The 22,446-nt window shown below is 37.3% G+C and overlaps 1 protein-coding gene across 1 annotated transcript in view; it reads left to right on the top strand.

Annotated features, from left to right (window-relative positions):
• Window positions 1-10,878: 10,878 nt before the first annotated feature.
• PDE4C (phosphodiesterase 4C) overlaps window positions 10,879-22,446 on the top strand; it is a 499,380-nt gene continuing 487,812 nt past the window's right edge. The window contains exons 1-2 of the mRNA XM_053702945.1: window positions 10,879-11,032; window positions 11,483-11,709. Coding sequence (XP_053558920.1) covers window positions 11,504-11,709 — 206 coding nt within the window. The 5' untranslated portion in view covers window positions 10,879-11,032; window positions 11,483-11,503. The remainder of the gene's footprint in view (window positions 11,033-11,482; window positions 11,710-22,446) is intronic.

The following is a 22,446-nucleotide window of genomic DNA, read 5'->3' as shown; positions in this document are numbered from 1 at the left end:
TCAAGACTGATTTTTCTAAGGTTTTATGGACTGATGAAATGAGAGTGAGTCTTGATGGGCCAGATGGATGGGCCCGTGGCTGGATTGGTAAAGGGCAGAGAGCTCCAGTCCGACTCAGACGCCAGCAAGGTGGAGGTGGAGTACTGGTTTGGGCTGGTATCATCAAAGATGAGCTTGTGGGGCCTTTTCGGGTTGAGGATGGAGTCAAGCTCAACTCCCAGTCCTACTGCCAGTTTCTGGAAGACACCTTCTTCAAGCAGTGGTACAGGAAGAAGTCTGCATCCTTCAAGAAAAACATGATTTTCATGCAGGACAATGCTCCATCACACGCGTCCAAGTACTCCACAGCGTGGCTGGCAAGAAAGGGTTTAAAAGAAGAAAATCTAATGACATGGCCTCCTTGTTCACCTGATCTGAACCCCATTGAGAACCTGTGGTCCGTCATCAAATGTGAGATTTACAAGGAGGGAAAACAGTACACCTCTCTGAACAGTGTCTGGGAGGCTGTGGTTGCTGCTGCACGCAATGTTGATGGTGAACAGATCAAAACACTGACAGAATCCATGGATGGCAGGCTTTTGAGTGTCCTTGCAAAGAAAGGTGGCTATATTGGTCACTGATTTGTTTTTGTTTTGTTTTTGAATGTCAGAAATGTATATTTGTGAATGTTGAGATGTTATATTGGTTTCACTGGTAAAAATAAATAATTGAAATGGGTATATATTTGTTTTTTGTTAAGTTGCCTAATAATTATGCACAGTAATAGTCACCTGCACACACAGATATCCCCCTAAAATAGCTAAAACTAAAAACAAACTAAAAACTACTTCCAAAAATATTCAGCTTTGATATTAATGAGTTTTTTGGGTTCATTGAGAACATGGTTGTTGTTCAATAATAAAATTAATCCTCAAAAATACAACTTGCCTAATAATTCTGCACTCCCTGTATATATATATATATATATATATATATATATATATATATATATATATATATATATATATATATATATATATATATATATATATATATATATATATATTCTTGAAATAGTGATATTACAAATAAATAGATATATATTTATTGCAACTCTTTTTACCTATAGTTTTCAGTGACCTGGGACGGTTCTGTCAGTGTGTTTATCCAGTGACCACAATCCTAAAATACTTCTGCTGTTATAGCACCAAATCGTTGTTTGCATAGGTTATCTCCTGATTTCGTAATCCAAAAAACAAATGCACAGGATTAATGATAAACATTCTGATTTCAGGGGTTTAGCAATTACATCACGGATTGAAGAGACTGTAGGTTGACTGATTTTTTATTTTTATTTTTTTAAATAATCTTTATTAATCAAAGCTTTCCAAGAGCAAATGTATGCAAAAGTTTGGACCTACATAAAATAGGGAAACACCATATCCATATGTTGGCATAGATAGTGACCTATGTATGTAGGTATGTCTTTTTCTGTAGTGATGCTAAGAGGTGACGTGTGCAGTTAACCAGTTGGTACTCTAAAACCATAGAAATGTGTGTATTTGTCGCTTTAAGGGATTTGAACAGCGGCATTATCGGTATAGTGGGCATGTGAGTTTGTTGGGTTAGAGATGTGTTTGTATTTTAGATGAAAAGATATGCATGATATCTAGACAATAAATAATCTGCATGGATATATGAAGCATGAAGACAAGTAGTTCTTTGAAAATACAGCATCAAATGCATATAAAGTTGCAAAAAGAAAATGTAGTGTTTCTCAAAATTGTGCGCCACCATAGAGCCAGAGGGATGCCGCCAAATGTTAAAAATACAGTGCACTTTTGTCTGTTTATACAATTCTATATGTATGAAACCTTTCAGAAGCCTCATATTCATGTAACACTTATTTTGCTGTAAAAGCTAAACTACGGCACTACCTGCTGATAACCAGTAAAACAATAATATCGTCATCGGGCTCCACGGGCTGTTTGGGTTTACAGTGATTGGTTGGGGTTGTGTAGTGTAAGAGCCTGATATAGAATGATATATGAATAGACAATCTAGCGACAATTATTTGCAAAATCAGATTCTCATGGGTGTACCATTCTTCATGCCTATTGTCGTCATGTCTAGTATATGGTGAGACACTTTTGATTGAATGAATGGAACCAAGTAAGTTTAAAAAACATCTCAACACTAAACATTCATCGCCGGCATTGTTATATTGTAATAGACTTTAAATATAGTTAATGTGGTGTAAATTGTAAAATACTATAAATTTACAGTTAATTAAAGTGACAGTCTACACCAACATTTTTTTTATTTAAAAAGATAGATAATCCCTTTATTACCCATTCCCTGTTTTTGCATAACCAACACAGTTATATTAATATACTTTTTACCTCTGTGATTAACTTGTATCTAAGCCCCTGCAGACAGCCTCCTTATCTAAGTGCCTTTGACAAACATGCAGTGTAGTCAATCAGAGAAGACTCCCAAATAACTTCACGGAGTGAGCACAATGTTATCTATATGACACATGTGAACTAGCACAGTCTAACTGTGAAAAACTTTCAAAATGCTCTGAGCTAGGAGGAGGTTTTCAACTGTTTAGAAATCAGTTTGAGCCTAGCTAGGTTTAGCTTTTCAAAAACACCACTATGGGAACAAAGCAAATTTGATGATAAAATTATATTGGAAACTTGTTTAAAATTGCATGCCCTATCTGAATCATGAAAGTTTAGTTTTGACTTTACTGTCCCTTTAAGAACACAGGTGTGCTGCATTATAGCATTCAATTGTTGCAGTATTGTTTGCATATAACTGTGTTTATCGCCAGCAAAGGAGTTAAACACATAATTAAAGTCAGCTTCAGAGCAATAATGCCAACTAGATTGGCTTAGTAACTATGTTACACTTTGGACCAGTACTGCATGTACAGAGCTGGCTTTAACTATGTGATTCACCATTTGTAGGCCTTCTCAATAGGCAAGCAATATTTTAGTAAACAAATGTTCTAACACAATAGAGTATTTTCTTATTGCAACTTATACATTTAACACTGAGGTGTTTTTCTTTCTTTTTTCAAAGAACTGCTTGTCTGCTTGCTTCATATATCCAGGTATGAGTGCTCTTGTACATTTACTTACTGAAGCATTATGTGCCCTCAATGGGTGTATGTACCCCCATGGATGGATTCAGTTTTATTTTGATGTGCTGCTTAGAAGTATTATTGTAAGTGCCCCAATTACTAAGAAAAGATCTTCAACACTAGCCTAATCCTGATTTGTGTTTAGCAATACCTGATACCTAACTATAAATCACATGATGATCAATTGGGAGAAAAGAACCTCTGTCCCTCTTTTCTTTATGTCTCCATTTCTCTTTGGTATAGTGACAAAGAAGTCAGCACAAGTGAATCTTTCAAAGTCACCAGAGACACTGCAGCAATCTCCCAACAATCACAAAGATCAGAAAAGTTGCAGCACAGCTGAAGAGTTAAAGGGACAGTCAACACCAAAATTGTTATTGTTTAAAAAGATAGATAATGCCTTTACTACCCCTTCCCCAGCTTTGCACAACCAACATTGTTACATTAATATACTTTATAACCAGGGGCGTATTAAGGCATAGGCCGATAAGGCCGGTGCCTAAAGTGACAGATTTTGGGGGGCGGCACTTGGCCTGCACTGAATATATGGCCACTGGCCAGGATTTAAATAAATAAGGTCAGTAGCTAGCCGGTCAGCGCAGGCACTTGTGTAAGCAGCAGGGGGGGGCGCCTAGAGTAGGTGCAACTTCCTCCTACATTGCTATGTGGGCGTGCCGTGGGGCTAAGCCGCCTATCTGAGACACACAGTGCAGTGTGCGATCTGTGGCTTACTGGTACAGTACTGCGTGACTTGACTGTCACTGAAATGAGCCACCGGCGTCGTGAGATTGAAGATTCACAACCTGAGTCCTGACCGATGCATACTGTGAAGAGGTAAGAGGGCTGCAGGGCGGGAGGGGTTCTGACTGAGTGAGGGCAGGGGTCTGGGGGAGGCGAGGGAAGAATGCGCGTGGCCCAGCCGGGGTTTTCACATGTTGTATGAGTGAGTGTGTGACTGTGGGGCCAAGCCAATGGCAGCAGTGAGTATCGAATTAACAGCAATACTGCTTGATTCACTATAGATTGCCTGTTAGTGTACAACTGTTGTCATTTAGGTTTAAATGTGTTTATTACTAAAATGTAAAATAAATGAGGCACACACAGATGCACTGCACCCTCACTTCTATATCAGCAAAGCAGTTACATTTTAATTCATCATCTGTACTACTGTACAAGAACAGTGCTATATCTCCTTTTCGACATTAACCCACATAGCAAAGTGATTTAACTCACTCATTACCAGTAACTCAAAAATAACAATAATTTAATTCTCTCATTCCCAGTGACATCCAAAGATCAGCAATTTAACCCCCACTTTGCCCCCAAAGCAGTGATATAGCCTTTATGTAGTAACAAACCACATACTGCATTTATGTGAACCCCTTTATTGCCTTTACCACACAGAATACAGTAAAGGTACAGTAACTATGTAGTAAATGATAGGATTTTATATATGTATGGAAAAATGGCCAAAGGCTGTGTGTATGTCAGTACCAAATGATTTGATGGCGGTAAGGGCACAGAGATAACAATCCTAGGCAGTAGTTTGAATGGGGCATTGTATGGTTAATCACCCAGTGCACTCCTCCCTTAGACTTCATCTGGCAACCAATAGGTAAAACAGACATAAAAATGCTGCTAGTCAACCTCAGCAGCTGACTGTGCACTCTGACTACATAATCGTTTTTCATATGATATGGAGGAGTTGTGTGTATATGCATACTTGAGGGGGATATGTATTTTATTACATAATAATAGTTCTCAGATAAGTAATAAATACTTTTTATCAAAGCACAAAAAGCAAAACTTTCATATAAATGGCTGTAATTTATTACATAGTAATGGCTATCAGATAATAAGTCATAAATACTTTTTAATGTACACTATGGCTGCTCAGAAAGGCAGAAGTTGTTTAGAAATGACTGTGTATATGTGTGTATATATATATATATATATATATATATATATATACATACACACATACAAGTCCTTGTGAACATTTCCTAAGAAAAAGTCACAATACCCTGACCAAAAAACATTTAAACCTCTAAATGTCTGCCTGTTGCTAAGCCACTACAGACAGACTCTTATCACATACTTTTTTATTTGCTTTTAACAACAAGAGACTGCTAGTTCATGTGAGTCATATAGATAACAATGTGCTCCCTCACGTGTAGTTGTGGCTGACACTGCACTAATTGGCTAAAATGAAAGTCAATAGATAATAAATAAAAAGTCATGTGATCAGGGGGCTGTCAGCAGAAGCTTAGATACGAGGTAATCACAGAGGTAAAAAGTATATTAATATAAACAGTGTTGGTTATGCAAAACTGGGGAATGGGTAATTAAGGGATTATCTATCTTTTTAAACAATAGAAATTTTGGAGTAGACTGTCCCTTTAATATCCATCTTTATTCAGGAACAAATATACACAATGTTTCGGGCCCATGCCCTTAATCATGTGCTACATTTTAGTATACAAAATACAAATCATCTACTTTTACCTATCCCAAGGTGTAGAACCTCACCTCCATCTTAATTCTTTAATCTCCATTGATCTGAGAAAGTGTGCTGAGGGGACATATATTTTTAAGAAAAATTATTACAACAGCAAAAAATTATAATATGTGTATTTTCTGAAAAATATTTTTTAGGAAGAAAAATCTTTTTAATGAGTTGACCACTAGGAGTCCCCTTAGCACACTTCCTTAGATCAATGGAGATTAAAGGACCAGTAAATACATTAGGTTTGCATAATTAACAAATGAATGATAAAAATAAAATGCAATAGCACTTAGTCTGAACTTCAAATGAGTAGAATATTTTTTCTGATAAATTTCAAAGTTATGTCTATAATATGCATATATATTTACAGTATATCCTTTGACTTCTTGCAGTAGAAGTAAATTGGAAAGTTGTTTAAAATTGCATGCAGGGCCGGATTTCCCATTAGGCACAGTAGGCATGTGCCTACAGGCGCCTTGCAGTGAGGGGCGCCTGCCTGTCAATAATAAAAAAAAAAAAAAAAAAAAAAAAAAAAAAAAAAAAAAAAAAAATTTTTTTTTTTTTTTTTTTTTTTTTTATGAGGGCATTTATTTTAGTAAGAATTGTGCTGCCAGGTGCCTACAAAGTCGAGTGTTTCATTGGGAATATGTTACAGCAGTTGAGGGAGCCATGAAGGAGAGAGGGGCAAAGATTAAAACTAAACCCCTCCCATTGAATTTCTAAATTCTAATTTTAAACACATTTGTTGACCCCTGGATTACATATAATCTACAACATTCCATGTTTTCCTTTGAGAGCAACATCATATGATATTTATATTTCAGAACAAAATAAATGTAACATCTGTGTGTGTTTGTACCAAAAATATCAGAGTTTACAAGATTTTTTTCCCTACATTTTATATTTTCTTCCACTGGCTGCACAGGTTGTTGATGGTGATGAGCTTGCATGCTGCTAGTTTTAATATTGCTATTGTTTACACAAAACTGTGTTTGACTCCAACAAAATGTTAAGCACATAGTCAAAGTCATCTCCAGAAAAGCAATACACTAATGGCTTGTCAATAAACATGTCCTATGAGCCCATCTGGGTCTGCACAGATGTGTATTGCTGTCTCAGAACTGACATTGACTATGTGTTTAACTCTTTTGCAAGAGGCTAACACACTTCTCTGCAAGCACTAGTGCAATAATAAAATGCCCAGCAAACTGTCACATTTGATGTCCCTTTAAATAGGGTTTTCTTTAGAATATTTTGCATTAAAAGTTTAACATGATTTGTTTTTGTTATACATAATAGAAATTGTATGGCCATTTGAGTCAAGTGAATATTGATTTTTGGTGTAGCTTCCATTACAACAAATATTGCAATTGGTGTGTGTATTTGTGTATCTCCATAAAAGGGAAAATGTAATTTTACATCTAATATTTATTTTTAGTTGTCCTAAATAATAATAAAAAAAAGTCCTCATTTTTTCCACTTTTTTCTAGGGGGGGTGGGGGGGTGGGGGGGGGCGCTTCAGGTTTTTGTGCCTACAGGCACCTGAGATGTAAATCCGGCCCTGATTGCATGCGCTATCTGAATCATGAAAGTATCATTTTGACCTGAGTGTCCATTTAAAGAGTTAAGATGGGGGTGTGGTTATACACCTGGGGACAGCTATAAGTAGATGATTTGTGTACTAACATTGTTTGTGTATGTTTTTTCCTGAGTCCTGAATAAAGATGGATATTAACTTCAGCGATGCTGCAACTTTCTGATCTTCCACTTCTCTTTGGGAAACCCCAAATAACCCAAAGTTCACCCCCAAAAAAATCCAGTAATTGTAGAAAAAAATATTTTTAGCTAAAAGTGCCTAGTAATTCACCCTTGGGGCAATTCCCAGCACTTGTTCATAAGCTAGAAGTTGCCAGATGTCCTGCTGCCCGACTGCCCTTGTGCCATAGTCTGCTTTTACCATTACCCAACATAAACAGCAAATCCAAAGACAGCCTGCCTTATATATCACAGCACACTCACAGATAGGGATGCCAGGTGTCCAGTATTCAACTGGGCAGTCCAGTATTTTACCAAGCTATCCAATAAATTCTTCACAAAAATACTGTACACTTAAAGGGACATGAAACCCAAAAAATGTCTTTCATGATTCAGATAGAGAATACAATTTTAATCAACTTACTTCTATTAATCAATTTACTTCTATTATCTAATCTGTTTTATTCTCTTGGTATCATTTGTTGAAAGAGCAGCCGTGCACTACTGGTTTCTAACTGAACACATAGGTGAGCCAATGACAATCAGTTTATATATGCAGCCACCAATCAACAGCTAGAACCTAGGTTCTCTGCTGCACATGTACTTTCCTAGATAAACATTTCAGCAAAGGATAACAAGAAAAAAAAGCAAATTAAATAATAGAAGTAAATTGGAAAGTTTTTTAAAATTGTATTCTCTATCTGAATCATGAAAGAAAAAAATTGGGTTTCATGTCCCTTTAAATGTCCAGTTTTTAAAGTCCCTTAGTTAAGTATAATTGGCCTCCTTTGCCTAAATGCATAACAGATTTGTAGCAAAAAGAAGTGAGGGGCAGTCAAGGGGGTCAAATAACTTCTGTTGACATATGTTACTTCCAGCCAAAAAGGTAAAATTATCGACTTGTATGTTACTGGTGGCAAAGGGGCAAAATTACTGCTCAGTTGTGAAAATTATACATCATGGGTCAAGCGAGGGCTAGGATAGAGCTTTTAGGGGGATTGTGTGACCCTACCTACCATTGTGCTCTGTTACAGACAGATTGTCCAGTATTTTTGTGGAGGAAAGCTGGCAACCCTAATCACAGACCTCTGTGTAAGCTGTTGTGCAACAGTAAAGACAGTCTTGGGTGCTATTATTTCTCAGTGGGTTAGTACAGCTTATGATTGGTAGAGATATGTGAAAAAAAGCTTTGTCAGATTTGCGGGATGAGCAGGACAGCAAGCAACCTCAAGGGTATCACTCAGGCATTCCGGAGCTCTCCTGCTCCAACTGTCCGAGGAGAAACACCCCAGGCTCCAACCTAAAGCATCCTCTCCTCCCTCAGCTTGGGACATTGATCCGTCCTTTTCCAAACAATTTGGGCCCATAAAAAAGGCATCCAACTCCCCAGTAGTGGAAACCCCAAGCTTGTTACTAAGAGGTGAGCCTAAATTAATAAAACTGTGGACTTACTATCAAGAGCTTGTTCGACTAAGTAGACCCCGGCCTCAGGTAACTCAGAGCAACCCCATAGAAGTCGTTCAACTTACACACCATGATAAATAACAGGGAGGGCAGGGGGAAACATGATCTTCACCAGAGCAAAAGAGGCCTGGGATCTGTTGAAACCTTCTTATAACACCAGGTAAGACCTCCCCTTACATTGCAACAATGTTGTAAGCCTCTACCCTCTCACTTATGTTGCTCCTAACCTTTTGGGCTCTACACTATCTTTGCATTACAAACCAGATGCACTTGCTGCTGGCTTTAGAAATAAAATAATACAAAAAAAACAATTATAATATATTTTATTTATCTGTTTATGTCTATCTGTTATGTCTATGATAGATAGATTAGATTTAACATTTCAGTAGTATTTTTTATCCTTTTAAATACCCTGCCATTCTACCTAACAATTAAGGGGTTAACGCTAACCTCCTTACTAGGGGCTAGATTACAAGTGGATCACTAAATATCGCTCCACTTTGTAATAGCAGCACTTCATTACGCTCCAATGGGAGCCTCGTTCCGATGTGGTCAGAGACAGCTTCAAAACCTGAGTGCAGCGATTGTAGCATTTTAAAGTATATATCTATATGCTGATATAAGCATATACATATATATTTACTGGGAACACACAGTTCCCATAGACTGCAATGTAAAGGTACTTTTCAGTGCTGTTTTTTTTCTAACACCCCACCCACACCCACCAAATTTAAAGCCACAAAACTGCCTAGTGTAGTTTTTTATTTCATAAAATGCAACTTTTTTTTTAATAAAACATTCTAATGTCCTATTTTAAGGGCATTTGGGTCACTTTTAGAAAATCTACCAAAGATCTAATGTCTGATTAATTTTCTGAGTGCTAATTGCTACTGCAGTGGTTATTTATCGTGCGTCCAGAAACGGCAAAATTAGCGCTCCACTTGTAATCTAGCCTTACATGTCTCAGTATGACAAGATTTCTCTTTGTTTTCTATTTCTTTTGAAAATATCCTACTAAAAATTAGACTCAATTTAAGTGTGGAAGGATTATGGTCAGTTTTACATAGGGCTGTTACTCCAAAGAACCAATAAAACTGCAATGCAAACATCCCTGTGTTAATTACAGGCCATAAAGAATTCTACGAAAAGTTTTCATGGATGAAAATTCTAAAGAGGGAAATTAGGTTACGTTTTGAACCTAGTTTCCTAATCCATTACAGCCTCTTTCTTCTTTATAAGGGCAGAATACTCTTATATTTCACATATGGTTCTTACTGAGGCAAGCTTTTTTGTGCCAGATTCCTTTTAAGTTCTGATTAATGAACAGTCCCTGGCAGCTTCCCAAGTGTAAAATGATCCGGAAAGGGTATAGATTATAACAACAGTATTGCGTTTACTTTTGTTATTGAAAAAGAAAATGGGGGGGGGTGGTTAGTAGGAAATAATTAAAAAAAATATAATTCATTTTATAATTGCACATCAATTTATTTATTTTTTAAGAGAAACTTTCTCAAAACCTTTTAATTGGCAGAAACGTAGTACTGCAGCTTTTATTATCTGTTGAGATCAAACACTTTCTAACAGAATTTGAATATAATTACTGCACTTAAAAGTTATTATAATAGTTGCAAAAATAAAAAAATAATTGAGGAATTTTTGGGGGGTTCTATTGCACAAAGAAGACAACCAACATTTTTTTTTATTTGTAGAACATTTTGATGTTTACAGAGAATGATAATATAAATAAAGGCAGCCCCAAATATTAAAGATTTACTCTGTGTTTTTACATGATCTTGCCAGCTGCTCTACAATGTATCCTGGCTTTACAGTCTGATAAACCTGCTAAACTTTATAGAATTACACAAATATTTCCTGTACCGACATGATAAGAGTTTGCCCCCGAGACACTACATAGTTCCTGTAAACTCTGCCAGCCCTTAGCCTGGTTTAGAAAGGAAGAAAGGGTGCTGGTGTTTGACGTAGGGGAGACATGGGCGGGCTGGAAACAGCGTGGATAAACAAACTGCACTGGGTTGTGCACTCTCAGCTGAAAGTGTGTGAGACCAAAGAGCAGAGGATATTCTGATCCTGTGCATAATGTGGAACTTTCTGTACCCTGAGCTCTCCTGAAGAGCTGACAATCTGTTTTTTTTCCTCTGGAAAACAAGAAGGAACAGGTACTTGGATTTGCTCTACACCTTTTCCTCTATAACTAGGAACATTGTGCTTGGATTAGTTTTATAGACAGAGGTGCCATGTTGCAGGAGATTGTCTTCTGCTTTTGCACGTGATTTTGTACAAACTATAGTCAAACTGTGATTTCCCTTCTGCAAATTCTTGTGATTGGCAAATGATCAGTTACTAATAATATAACCATCCACTACTTCAAAATGAAGAAACTCATCAGACTTTCTTCAATGGAAATGTCAGAGATATTTTCCCACACTGAATATCAGCACTTATATTACTAGTATCATCCTAAAGCTAAGACATTCCATCACATTAACAGCCATTGACAGCTAATAAATGTTTTATTAATTTCAAGAAGATTCTTCTTCCATGTTTCCTAGTGGATCTGTGCTACAAGGGTTCTAATCTCAATAGTCATTCTTTATTCTCAAAATTAGCACCTTGGTCTTCACACAAAAATGCAGATGCCACCAAGAAGTGTATCCCCTCCTCAGAGAAATGCTATTCGTCTTTCTCCCTTGGGATCCCCTCGAACTTCTCCTCGGAGTTCTCCACTCAGCTCCCCTCGTAATTCACCCCGCAACTCACCACTGCTGCTCCGTAAACTGCTGATGAGCCGGAATAATCGCATGCAGAGACGCTTCACTGTGGCCCATCCACCATGGTAAAAAAAAAAAAAAATTGAATCTAAATGCTTTGTTTTGCATTAGTAAGTAAAAATAATATGTCCCATTTATTATCTCAAAATGTAATGAAAGGAACTAGAAAAAATATTAAATGCCATATTATTTTATTGTTTTTGTTTGTTATACTAATCTTAAAACTATAAAGCTAAATTCTAAAAAAAAAAAAAGGTAAACTTTATACTTTATATATTAATTAATTTATTTTAATTAATTTGTATAATTTAAAGAAAATCCTATTTAAATAATGTTCATATATTTTAATTATATAATATTTTAAAAATTTACAAAATGTGAAGTTTTCAAAGTGAACAATTTTTTTTTTCTGGGGATAATTTACAATCTTGTTTATTATTTATTGGCTTATACTTATTATATTATTATTATCATCATCATCATCATATTTATAGAACACAAATATATTGCTGAGAACAATACAGTGGTGCAATTAATGTATATTGAACACAAAGCATAATATTAGGTTACATCCTGACATATAATTTCACGGCTTCCATGAGTACTTACTCTGTTTGGTGATGCCACTTTCGACACACATAAGAACTTCCGGTTCCATATAAGAGGTAATGTTGAATAATTAAGTACATGTATAAAAAATCCAACTTTATTTAATTTGATAAGTTAAATCGCCTGAGTAAATGAACAAGAATGTTGGAACACAGAAATAGAGACGTTTATATTTACTGTGTAGTCACTTAAATAACTTTGTGCGCTGCTCTAAGCAATTGCTGTCTCATATGTAGCTAATTTAATCAGAAACTTAGGTTGCAGAGTTTGCTTTTTGACCTTTTTTAAGAAACGTGGAATAAGCACAATTTTTACACAAAAGCAATGTGTTTAACCCTTAAATGACCATGACGTACCCTGTACGTCTTTGGTCATTAAGGGTTTGTGTGGTTGTAAAAGCGTGGGTCTTGCAGCTAGCAGCAAGACTGCGCTATTAGACCCTCCCTCCCTCCTGCAAGCTTGTTAAAATAGTGCACCCCCATAGAAAGACCAGCGACGTACAGGGTACATCGCTGGTCATTAAGGGGTTGATATCTATTCAAGCAAAAGACGCAATGTTTACAGCGTCATTGGAAAAAAAGGCTTTGTATTGTCTATTTAGTTAGTTTGCAAAGCAAACACAAAACAGTAGTAGTTGAAAAAGAAAAAAATGTTATTGTGTTTAACCAGTTTACATCTGACTTGTTTGTAGTGATAGATTTATTACTTTTTCTTAGAGTGGAAATACATTTGTTCCTACCCCCAAAATAAATGATATATAGTTGCATATGTGTTGTCTCATACCTGCAGATGTCATTTTATTTTACACAAAATGTATAAAGACAGATTTTGGTGGCAGATACAGTTCAGGTGGTTGTTGAGTTTGCTCTCATCCCCATGCTTAAAGGGCCATAATACCCAAATGTTTAAACACTTGAAAGTAATGCAGCATAGCTGTAAAAAGCTGATTAGAAAATATCACCTGAACATCTCTATGTAAACAAGAAAGATATTTTACCTCAAAAGTTCCTCAGTAGCCACCTCCCATTGTAAAGGATTTCTAAGCAGCATATTAGTGTGTCTGTCCTGGGACATCTGAAGGGACTAGCATCGTGCACTCTCATATTATTTCACCAATCAGGTAAAGGAAGCTTACTATGAAATCTCATGAGAGTTAAGTCAAATCTCATGAGATCACAGTAAGAGTTCATGACCTCAGCACTGCTGATGCTGATTGGCTGCTGTTCATTTCTTCATTTTTTTTTAGTTTTTTTACCTGCAGCTGGGAGCAGCTGAGTATAACTTTTTATACAGAACAAACTCTGCTGAGCTGAGGAAATTGTGAGGTAAAATATCTTCCTTTTTTACATAGAGATGCTCAGGTGATATTTTCCTCACAGCTTTTTATAGTTATACTGCATCAGTTTCAAGTGATTTAGCATATGAGTATTATGTCCCTTTAAAGGGACACTCAAGTCAAAATGAAACTTTCATGATTTAGATAGAACATGCAATCTTAAAAAACTTTCTAATTTACTTCCATTAACAAAATGTGCACAGTCTTTTTATATTTACACTTTTTTGAGTCACCAGCTCCTACTGAGCATGTGCAAGAATTCACAGAATATATGTATATGCAATTGTGATTGGCTGATGGCTGTCACATGATGCAGTGGGAGTGGAAATAGACATAACTGAAATTTGTCAGAAAAAAAAAAGTTCTGACTAAGTGCTATGGCATTGTCTTTTTATAATGCATGTGTTGGTTATGCAAATTACTGTATTTACTTGTCCTTAAAATAGCAGTTAAAATATGCTAAAGTTGTGAGTTTAACAGTTTAAAGGGACGCTGCACTGCAAAATGTATTTCTCTTAATGTATTCCCAATGACTTGTTAAAGCAGTTGTAGATTATTAAATGTATTGCAAATTGCTCCTTTCATTTAGTCTTAATGTGCTCTCTTTGGTATTAAAGGGACACAAAAGTGCAAAAAGGAAATTTTCTTTTTTTTTTACATTAGAGCATTTTATTATTCCACTATTTCTTGTATATAACTATGTTTTTAAACCTCTGTAAAGGGATTAAATGCATAGTTAAAGTCAGCTCCAGAGCTGCAGTGAACTGGGAGCTAGTTGAGTACATATGGTAAGCCAATAATAAGAGACAAATGGGCATAGCTACCAATCACCAGCTAGATCCTGGTAGTATGTTTGCTGCTCCTGAGCCTACCTAGGTAAGGTTTTCAGCAAAGGCTGCCAAGAGAACAAAGGAAATTTTATAAGAAAAATGAATTTAAAGTGTCTTTAAATTATATGCTCTTTATTATTATTATCAGGTATTTGTAGAGCGCCAACAGATTCCGCAGCGCTGAACTTCCATAAAAGTTTAATTCTGACTTTCATGACAATTCCCAGTATTGTATCAAAAAAGAAGAAACAGAGGAAACTGGCCATGATATGCACTAAGAAGTCTTAGATATACAAAGTTTATTATTCAATTGTAAAAAACAATCTAGGTTTAATTATTCACAGTCTAACAACAACAAACTCTCTGTTGTGTCACTATCAGAATATACTATGGAATCTGTGTGGTAAAATAAAGCAAAGAGCCTATTGTCCCACAATAACTATCTACTGATTTAGTGCCAAAAAAGCAAAATGCAGTGAATAAAACCTGTATAACAGGTAGAAATTAGCACTGTTTGTACTCCTGGCCAATACCAGCAAATCTTAGCAGCAGGTGACAGTCCTAGCTCCAGGGAATGTCTTCTATAGATATAATGCTGTCTGCACATTACAAATAAACGTCTAGATTTAGAGTTTGGCGTTAGCCGTCAAAACCAGTGTTAGAGGCTCCTAACGCTGGTTTTGGGCTACCGCTGGTATTCAGAGTCTTGTAGGTAAGGGTCTAACGCTCACTTTGCAGCCGCGACTTTTCAATACCGCAGATCCCCCTACGCCAATTGCGTATCCTATTTTTTCAATGGGATCTTCCTAACGCCGGTATTTAGAGTCTTGGCTGAAGTGAGCGTTAGAAATCTAACAACAAAACTCCAGCCGCAGAAAAAAGTCAGGAGTTAAGAGCTTTATGGGCTAACGCTGGTTCATAAAGCTCTTAACTACTGTGCTCTAGAGTACACTAACACCCATAAACTACCTATGTACCCCTAAACCGAGGTCCCCCCACATCGCCGCCACTCTAATAAATTTTTTTAACCCCTAATCTGCCGACCGCACACCGCCGCCACCTACGTTATCCCTATGTACCCCTAATCTGCTGCCCCTAACACCGCCGACCCCTATATTATATTTATTAACCCCTAATCTGCTGCCACCAACGTCGCTGCTACCTTACCTACAATTATTAACCCCTAATCTGGCAACCGGACCTCACCGCTACTATAATAAATTTATTAACCCCTAATCTGCCTCACTCCCGCCTCAATAACTCTATAATAAATAGTATTAACCCCTAATCTGCCCTCCCTAACATCGCCGACACCTAACTTCAAGTATTAACCCCTAATCTGCCGACCGGACCTCACCGCTACTATAATAAATGTATTAACCCCTAAAGCTAAGTCTAACCCTAACACTAACACCCCCCTAAATTAAATATAATTTTAATCTAACAAAATAAATTAACTCTTATTAAATAAATTATTCCTATTTAAAGCTAAATACTTACCTGTAAAATAAACCCTAATATAGCTACAATATAAATTACACCTACTCTAAGCCCCCTAATAAAATAACAAAGCCCCCCAAAATAAAAAAATGTCCTACCCTATTCTAAAATTAAAATAGAAAAGCTCTTTTACCTTACCAGCCCTTAAAAGGGCCTTTTGCGGGGCATGCCCCAAAGAATTCAACTCTTTTGCCTGTAAAAAAAAACATACAATACCCCCCCCAACATTACAACCCACCACCCACATACCCCTAATCTAACCCAAACCCCCCTTAAATAAATCTAACACTAAACCCCTGAAGATCTTCCTACCTTATCTTCACCACACCGGGTATCAGCGATCCGTCCAGAGTTTGTAGGTAAGGGTCTAACGCTCACTTTGCAGCCGCGACTTTTCAATACCGCAGACCCCCCTACGCCATTTGCGTATCCTATCTTTTCAATGGGATCTTCCTAACGCCAGTATTTAGAGTCTTGGCTGAAGTGAGCGTTAGAAATCTAACAACAAAACTCCAGCCGCAGAAAAAAGTCAGGAGTTAAGAGCTTTATGGGCTAACGCTGGTTCATAAAGCTCTTAACTACTGTGCTCTAAAGTACACTAACACCCATAAACTACCTATGTACCCCTAAACCGAGGTCCCCCCACATCGCCGCCACTCTAATAATTTTTTTTAACCCCTAATCTGCCGACCGCACACCGCCGCCACTTACGTTATCCCTATGTACCCCTAATCTGCTGCCCCTAACACCGCCAACCCCTATATTATATTTATTAACCCCTAATCTGCTGCCACCAACATAGCTGCTACCTTACCTACAATTATTAACCCCTAATCTGCCGACCGGACCTCACCGCTACTATAATAAAGTTATTAACCCCTAATCCGCCTCACTCCCGCCTCAATAACCCTATAATAAATAGTATTAACCCCTAATCTGCCCTCCCTAACATCGCCGACACCTAACTTCAAGTATTAACCCCTAATCTGCCGACCAGACCTCACCGCTACTATAATAAAATGTATTAACCCCTAAAGCTAAGTCTAACCCTAACACTAACACCCCCCTAAATTAAATATAATTTTAATCATTGAAATAAATTAACTCTTATTAAATAAATTATTCCTATTTAAAGCTAAATACTTACATGTAAAATAAACCCAAATATAGCTACAATATAAATTATAATTATATTGTAGCTATTTTAGGATTTATATTTATTTTACAGGCAACGTTGTATTTATTTTAACCAGGTAAAATAGCTATTAAATAGTTAATAACTATTTAATAGCTACCTAGTTAAAATAATTACAAAATTACTTGGAAAATAAATCCTAACCTAAGTTACAATTAAACCTAACACTACACTATCAATAAATTAATTAAATAAAATACCTACAATTAAATCTAACACTACACTATCAATAAATTAATTACATGAAATACCTACAAATAAATACAATTAAATAAACTAACTAAAGTACAAAAAATAAAAAAAAGCTAAGTTACAAAAAATAAAAAAATTAATTACAAACATAATAAAAATATTACAACAATTTTAAGCTAATTACACCTACTCTAAGCCCCCTAATAAAATAACAAAGCCCCCCAAAATAAAAAAATGCCATACCCTATTCTAAAATTAAAATAGAAAAGCTCTTTTACCTTACCAGCCCTTAAAAGGGCCTTTTGCGGGGCATGCCCCAAAGAATTCAACTCTTTTGCCTGTAAAAAAAAACATACAATACCCCCCCAACATTACAACCCACCACCCACATACCCCTAATCTAACCCAAACCCCCCTTAAATAAACCTAACACTAAGCCCCTGAAGATCTTCCTACCTTATCTTCACCACACCGGGTATCAGCGATCCGTCCAGGCTCCGAAATCTTCATCCAAGCCCAAGCGGGGGCTGGAGATCCATCTTCCGGCTGAAGTCTTCTATCAAGCGGCAAGAAGAAGTCCAGAAGAGGCTCCAAAGTCTTCATCCTATCCGGGCAGAAGAGGAGATCCGGATCCATCCTCTTCTTCCGACATCCTAAGTCCGAATGAAGGTTCCTTTAAATGACGTCATCCAAGATGGCGTCCCTCGAATTCCGATTGGCTGATAGGATTCTATCAGCCAATCGGAATTAAGGTAGGAAAAATCTGATTGGCTGATGGAATCAGCCAATCAGATTCAAGTTCAATCCGATTGGCTGATCCAATCAGCCAATCAGATTGAGCTTGCATTCTATTGGCTGATCGGAACAGCCAATAGAATGCGAGCTCAATCTGATTGGCTGATTCAATCAGCCAATCAGATTTTCCCTACCTTAATTCCGATTGGCTGATAGAATCCTATCAGCCAATCGGAATTCGAGGGACGCCATCTTGGATGACGTCATTTAAAGGAACCTTCATTCGGACTTAGGACGTCGGAAGAAGAGGATGGATCCGCGCCGGAGGTCTTCAAGATGGAGCCGCTCATCATCGGATGAAGATAGAAGATGCCACTTGGATGAAGATGGTTGGCGGTCCGGATCTCCTCTTCTGCCCGGATAGGATGAAGACTTTGGAGCCTCTTCTGGACTTCTTCTTGCCGCTTGATAGAAGACTTCAGCTGGAAGATGGATCTCCAGCCCCCGCTTGGGCTTGGATGAAGATTTCGGAGCCTGGACGGATCGCTGATACCCAGTGTGGTGAAGATAAGGTAGGAAGATCTTCAGGGGCTTAGTGTTAGGTTTATTTAAGGGGGGTTTGGGTTAGATTAGGGGTATGTGGGTGGTGGGTTGTAATGTTGGGGGGGTATTGTATGTTTTTTTTTACAGGCAAAAGAGCTGAATTCTTTGGGGCATGCCCTGCAAAAGGCCCTTTTAAGGGCTGGTAAGGTAAAAGAGCTTTTCTATTTTAATTTTAGAATAGGGTAGGGCATTTTTTTTATTTTGGGGGCTTTGTTATTTTATTAAGGGGCTTAGAGTAGGTGTAATTAGCTTAAAATTGTTGTAATATTTTTATTATGTTCGTAATTAATTTTTTTATTTTTTGTAACTTAGCTTTTTTTATTTTTTGTACTTTAGTTAGTTTATTTATTTTTATTTATTTGTAGGTATTTTATTTAATTAATTTATTAATAGTGTAGTGTTAGATTTAATTGTAGATAATTGTAGGTATTTTATTTAATTAATTTATTGATAGTGTGTTAGGTTTAATTGTAACTTAGGTTAGGATTTATTTTACAGGTAATTTTGTAATTATTTTAACTAGGTAGCTATTAAATAGTTATTAACTATTTAATAGCTATTGTACCTGGTTAAAATAATTACAAAGTTGCCTGTAAAATAAATATTATTCCTAAAATAGCTACAATATAATTATAATTTATATTGTAGCTATATTAGGGTTTATTTTACAGGTAAGTATTTAGCTTTAAATAGGAATAATTTATTTAATAAGAGTTAATTTATTTCGTTAGATTTAAATTATATTTAACTTAGGGGGGTGTTAGTGTTAGGGTTAGACTTAGCTTTAGAGGTTAATACATTTATTATACAGGGAGTGCAGAATTATTAGGCAAGTTGTATTTTTGAGGATTAATTTTATTATTGAACAACAACCATGTTCTCAATGAACCCAAAAAACTCATTAATATCAAAGCTGAATAGTTTTGGAAGTAGTTTTTAGTTTGTTTTTAGTTATAGCTATTTTAGGGGGATATCTGTGTGTGCAGGTGACTATTACTGTGCATAATTATTAGGCAACTTAACAAAAAACAAATATATACCCATTTCAATTATTTATTTTTACCAGTGAAACCAATATAACATCTCAACATTCACAAATATACATTTCTGACATTCAAAAACAAAACAAAAACAAATCAGTGACCAATATAGCCACCTTTCTTTGCAAGGACACTCAAAAGCCTGCCATCCATGGATTCTGTCAGTGTTTTGATCTGTTCACCATCAACATTGCATGCAGCAGCAACCACAGCCTCCCAGACACTGTTCAGAGAGGTGTACTGTTTTCCCTCCTTGTAAATCTCACATTTGATGATGGACCACAGGTTCTCAATGGGGTTCAGATCAGGTGAACAAGGAGGCCATGTCATTAGATTTTCTTAATTTATACCCTTTCTTGCCAGCCACGCTGTGGAGTACTTGGACGCGTGTGATGGAGCATTGTCCTGCATGAAAATCATGTTTTTCTTGAAGGATGCAGACTTCTTCCTGTACCACTGCTTGAAGAAGGTGTCTTCCAGAAACTGGCAGTAGGACTGGGAGTTGAGCTTGACTCCATCCTCAACCCGAAAAGGCCCCACAAGCTCATCTTTGATGATACCAGCCCAAACCAGTACTCCACCTCCACCTTGCTGGCGTCTGAGTCGGACTGGAGCTCTCTGCCCTTTACCAATCCAGCCACGGGCCCATCCATCTGGCCCATCAAGACTCACTCTCATTTCATCAGTCCATAAAACCTTAGAAAAATCAGTCTTGAGATATTTCTTGGCCCAGTCTTGACGTTTCAGCTTGTGTGTCTTGTTCAGTGGTGGTCGTCTTTCAGCCTTTCTTACCTTGGCCATGTCTCTGAGTATTGCACACCTTGTGCTTTTGGGCACTCCAGTGATGTTGCAGCTCTGAAATATGGCCAAACTGGTGGCAAGTGGCATCTTGGCAGCTGCACGCTTGACTTTTCTCAGTTCATGGGCAGTTATTTTGCGCCTTGGTTTTTCCACACGCTTCTTGCGACCCTGTTGACTATTTTGAATGAAACGCTTGATTGTTCGATGATCACGCTTCAGAAGCTTTGCAATTTTAAGAGTGCTGCATCCCTCTGCAAGATATCTCACTATTTTTGACTTTTCTGAGCCTGTCAAGTCCTTCTTTTGACCCATTTTACCAAAGGAAAGGAAGTTGCCTAATAATTATGCACACCTGATATAGGGTGTTGATGTCATTAGACCACACCCCTTCTCATTACAGAGATGCACATCACCTAATATGCTTAATTGGTAGTAGGCTTTCAAGCCTATACAGCTTGGAGTAAGACAACATGCATAAAGAGGATGATGTGGTCAAAATACTCATTTGCCTAATAATTCTGCACTCCCTGTAGTAGCGGTGAGGTCCGGTCGGCATATTAAGGGTTAATACTTGAAGTTAGGTGTCAGCGATGTTAGGGAGGGCAGATTAGGGGTTAATACTATTTATTATAGGGTTAGTAAGGCGGATTAGGGGTTAATACATTTATTATAGTAGCGGTGAGGTCCGGTCGGCAGATTAGGGGTTAATTATTGTAGGTAGCTGGCGGCGACATTGCGGGGGGCAGATTAGGGGTTAATAAATATAATATAGGGGTCGGTGGTGTTAGGGGCAGCAGATTAGGGGTACATAGGTATAATGTAGGTTGCGGCGGTGTACGGAGTGGCAGATTAGGGGTTAAAAAAAATATGCAGGGGTCAGCAATAGCGGGGGCGGCAGATTTGGGGTTAATAAGTGTAAGGTTAGGGGTGTTTAGACTCGGGGTACATGTTAGGGTGTTAGGTGCAGACTTAGAAACTGTTTCCCCATAGGAAACAATGGGGCTGCGTTAAGAGCTGAACGCTGCTTTTTTGCAGGTGTTAGTTTTTTTTTCAGCTCAAACTGCCCCATTGTTTTCTATGGGGGAATCGTGCACGAGCACGTTTTTTAAGCTGGCCGCGTCCGTAAGCACTGCTGGTATTGAGAGTTGCAATGGCGGTAAATATGCTATACGCTCCCTTTTTGGAGCCTAACGCAGCCCTTCTGTGAACTCTCAATACCAGCGGGGGGAAAAAAGCCAGCGTTAGCTACGCGGGTCGTTACCGACAAAACTCTAAATCTAGCCGAAAGTTTAAAAAAAAAAAAAAATACAATCTACAGAATATGTTGCTGGCTTTATATTTGCTGGTTGCTTTCAACCATGTTCTGGTATATAATATAGAATGGGTGTCTCAACTTCTAGGGATGCTTTATTGAATAGTTATTTCTTCACATATCAAATGCTACTCTGTCTATTGGGACCCAAGACCATAATAGTGCATGTTGTTATAGTTAGTGAGATTGTGATGCTTTCCACCTCAATGCAAAAGCCCCTCTGTATATAAACAGCCTGTGTTATGCCCTAAGGCTGGAGTCAGGACAGGTTTTATGGATATGTTTTGTCCCCTATTCTTGAAGATAATTGTTAGATAAACCTGATATTGACCTTTGTTATTTTGTTGTGGTTTCTCTCACTCCATTGGCTGTAGGTGGTGTCTAAGGCAACCTTTGTGTGGGGTCACATGTCAGCTATGCTCAGCTCTTTACACTTTGACCCTGATCTAGTTACAGATTTTCTGTAATGTATTATAAGTTATTTGTTCAGCATGCATACATTTGATGTAACTGTCAGCCATTGTTTCTGTTATGTATGCCTTCAACTTCTTGAAAATGTTTAAAATTAAAAAAATATAATCCCATATATATATATATTGTATATAAAGCAGAACACTTAGGGCAGTAGATTTTGTAACATTATATAGCA

The sequence above is a fragment of the Bombina bombina genome, chromosome 2, assembly GCF_027579735.1.
Source record: "Bombina bombina isolate aBomBom1 chromosome 2, aBomBom1.pri, whole genome shotgun sequence".
Classification (NCBI taxonomy): domain Eukaryota; kingdom Metazoa; phylum Chordata; class Amphibia; order Anura; family Bombinatoridae; genus Bombina; species Bombina bombina.
This window is presented reverse-complemented; position numbering and strand designations above follow the sequence as displayed.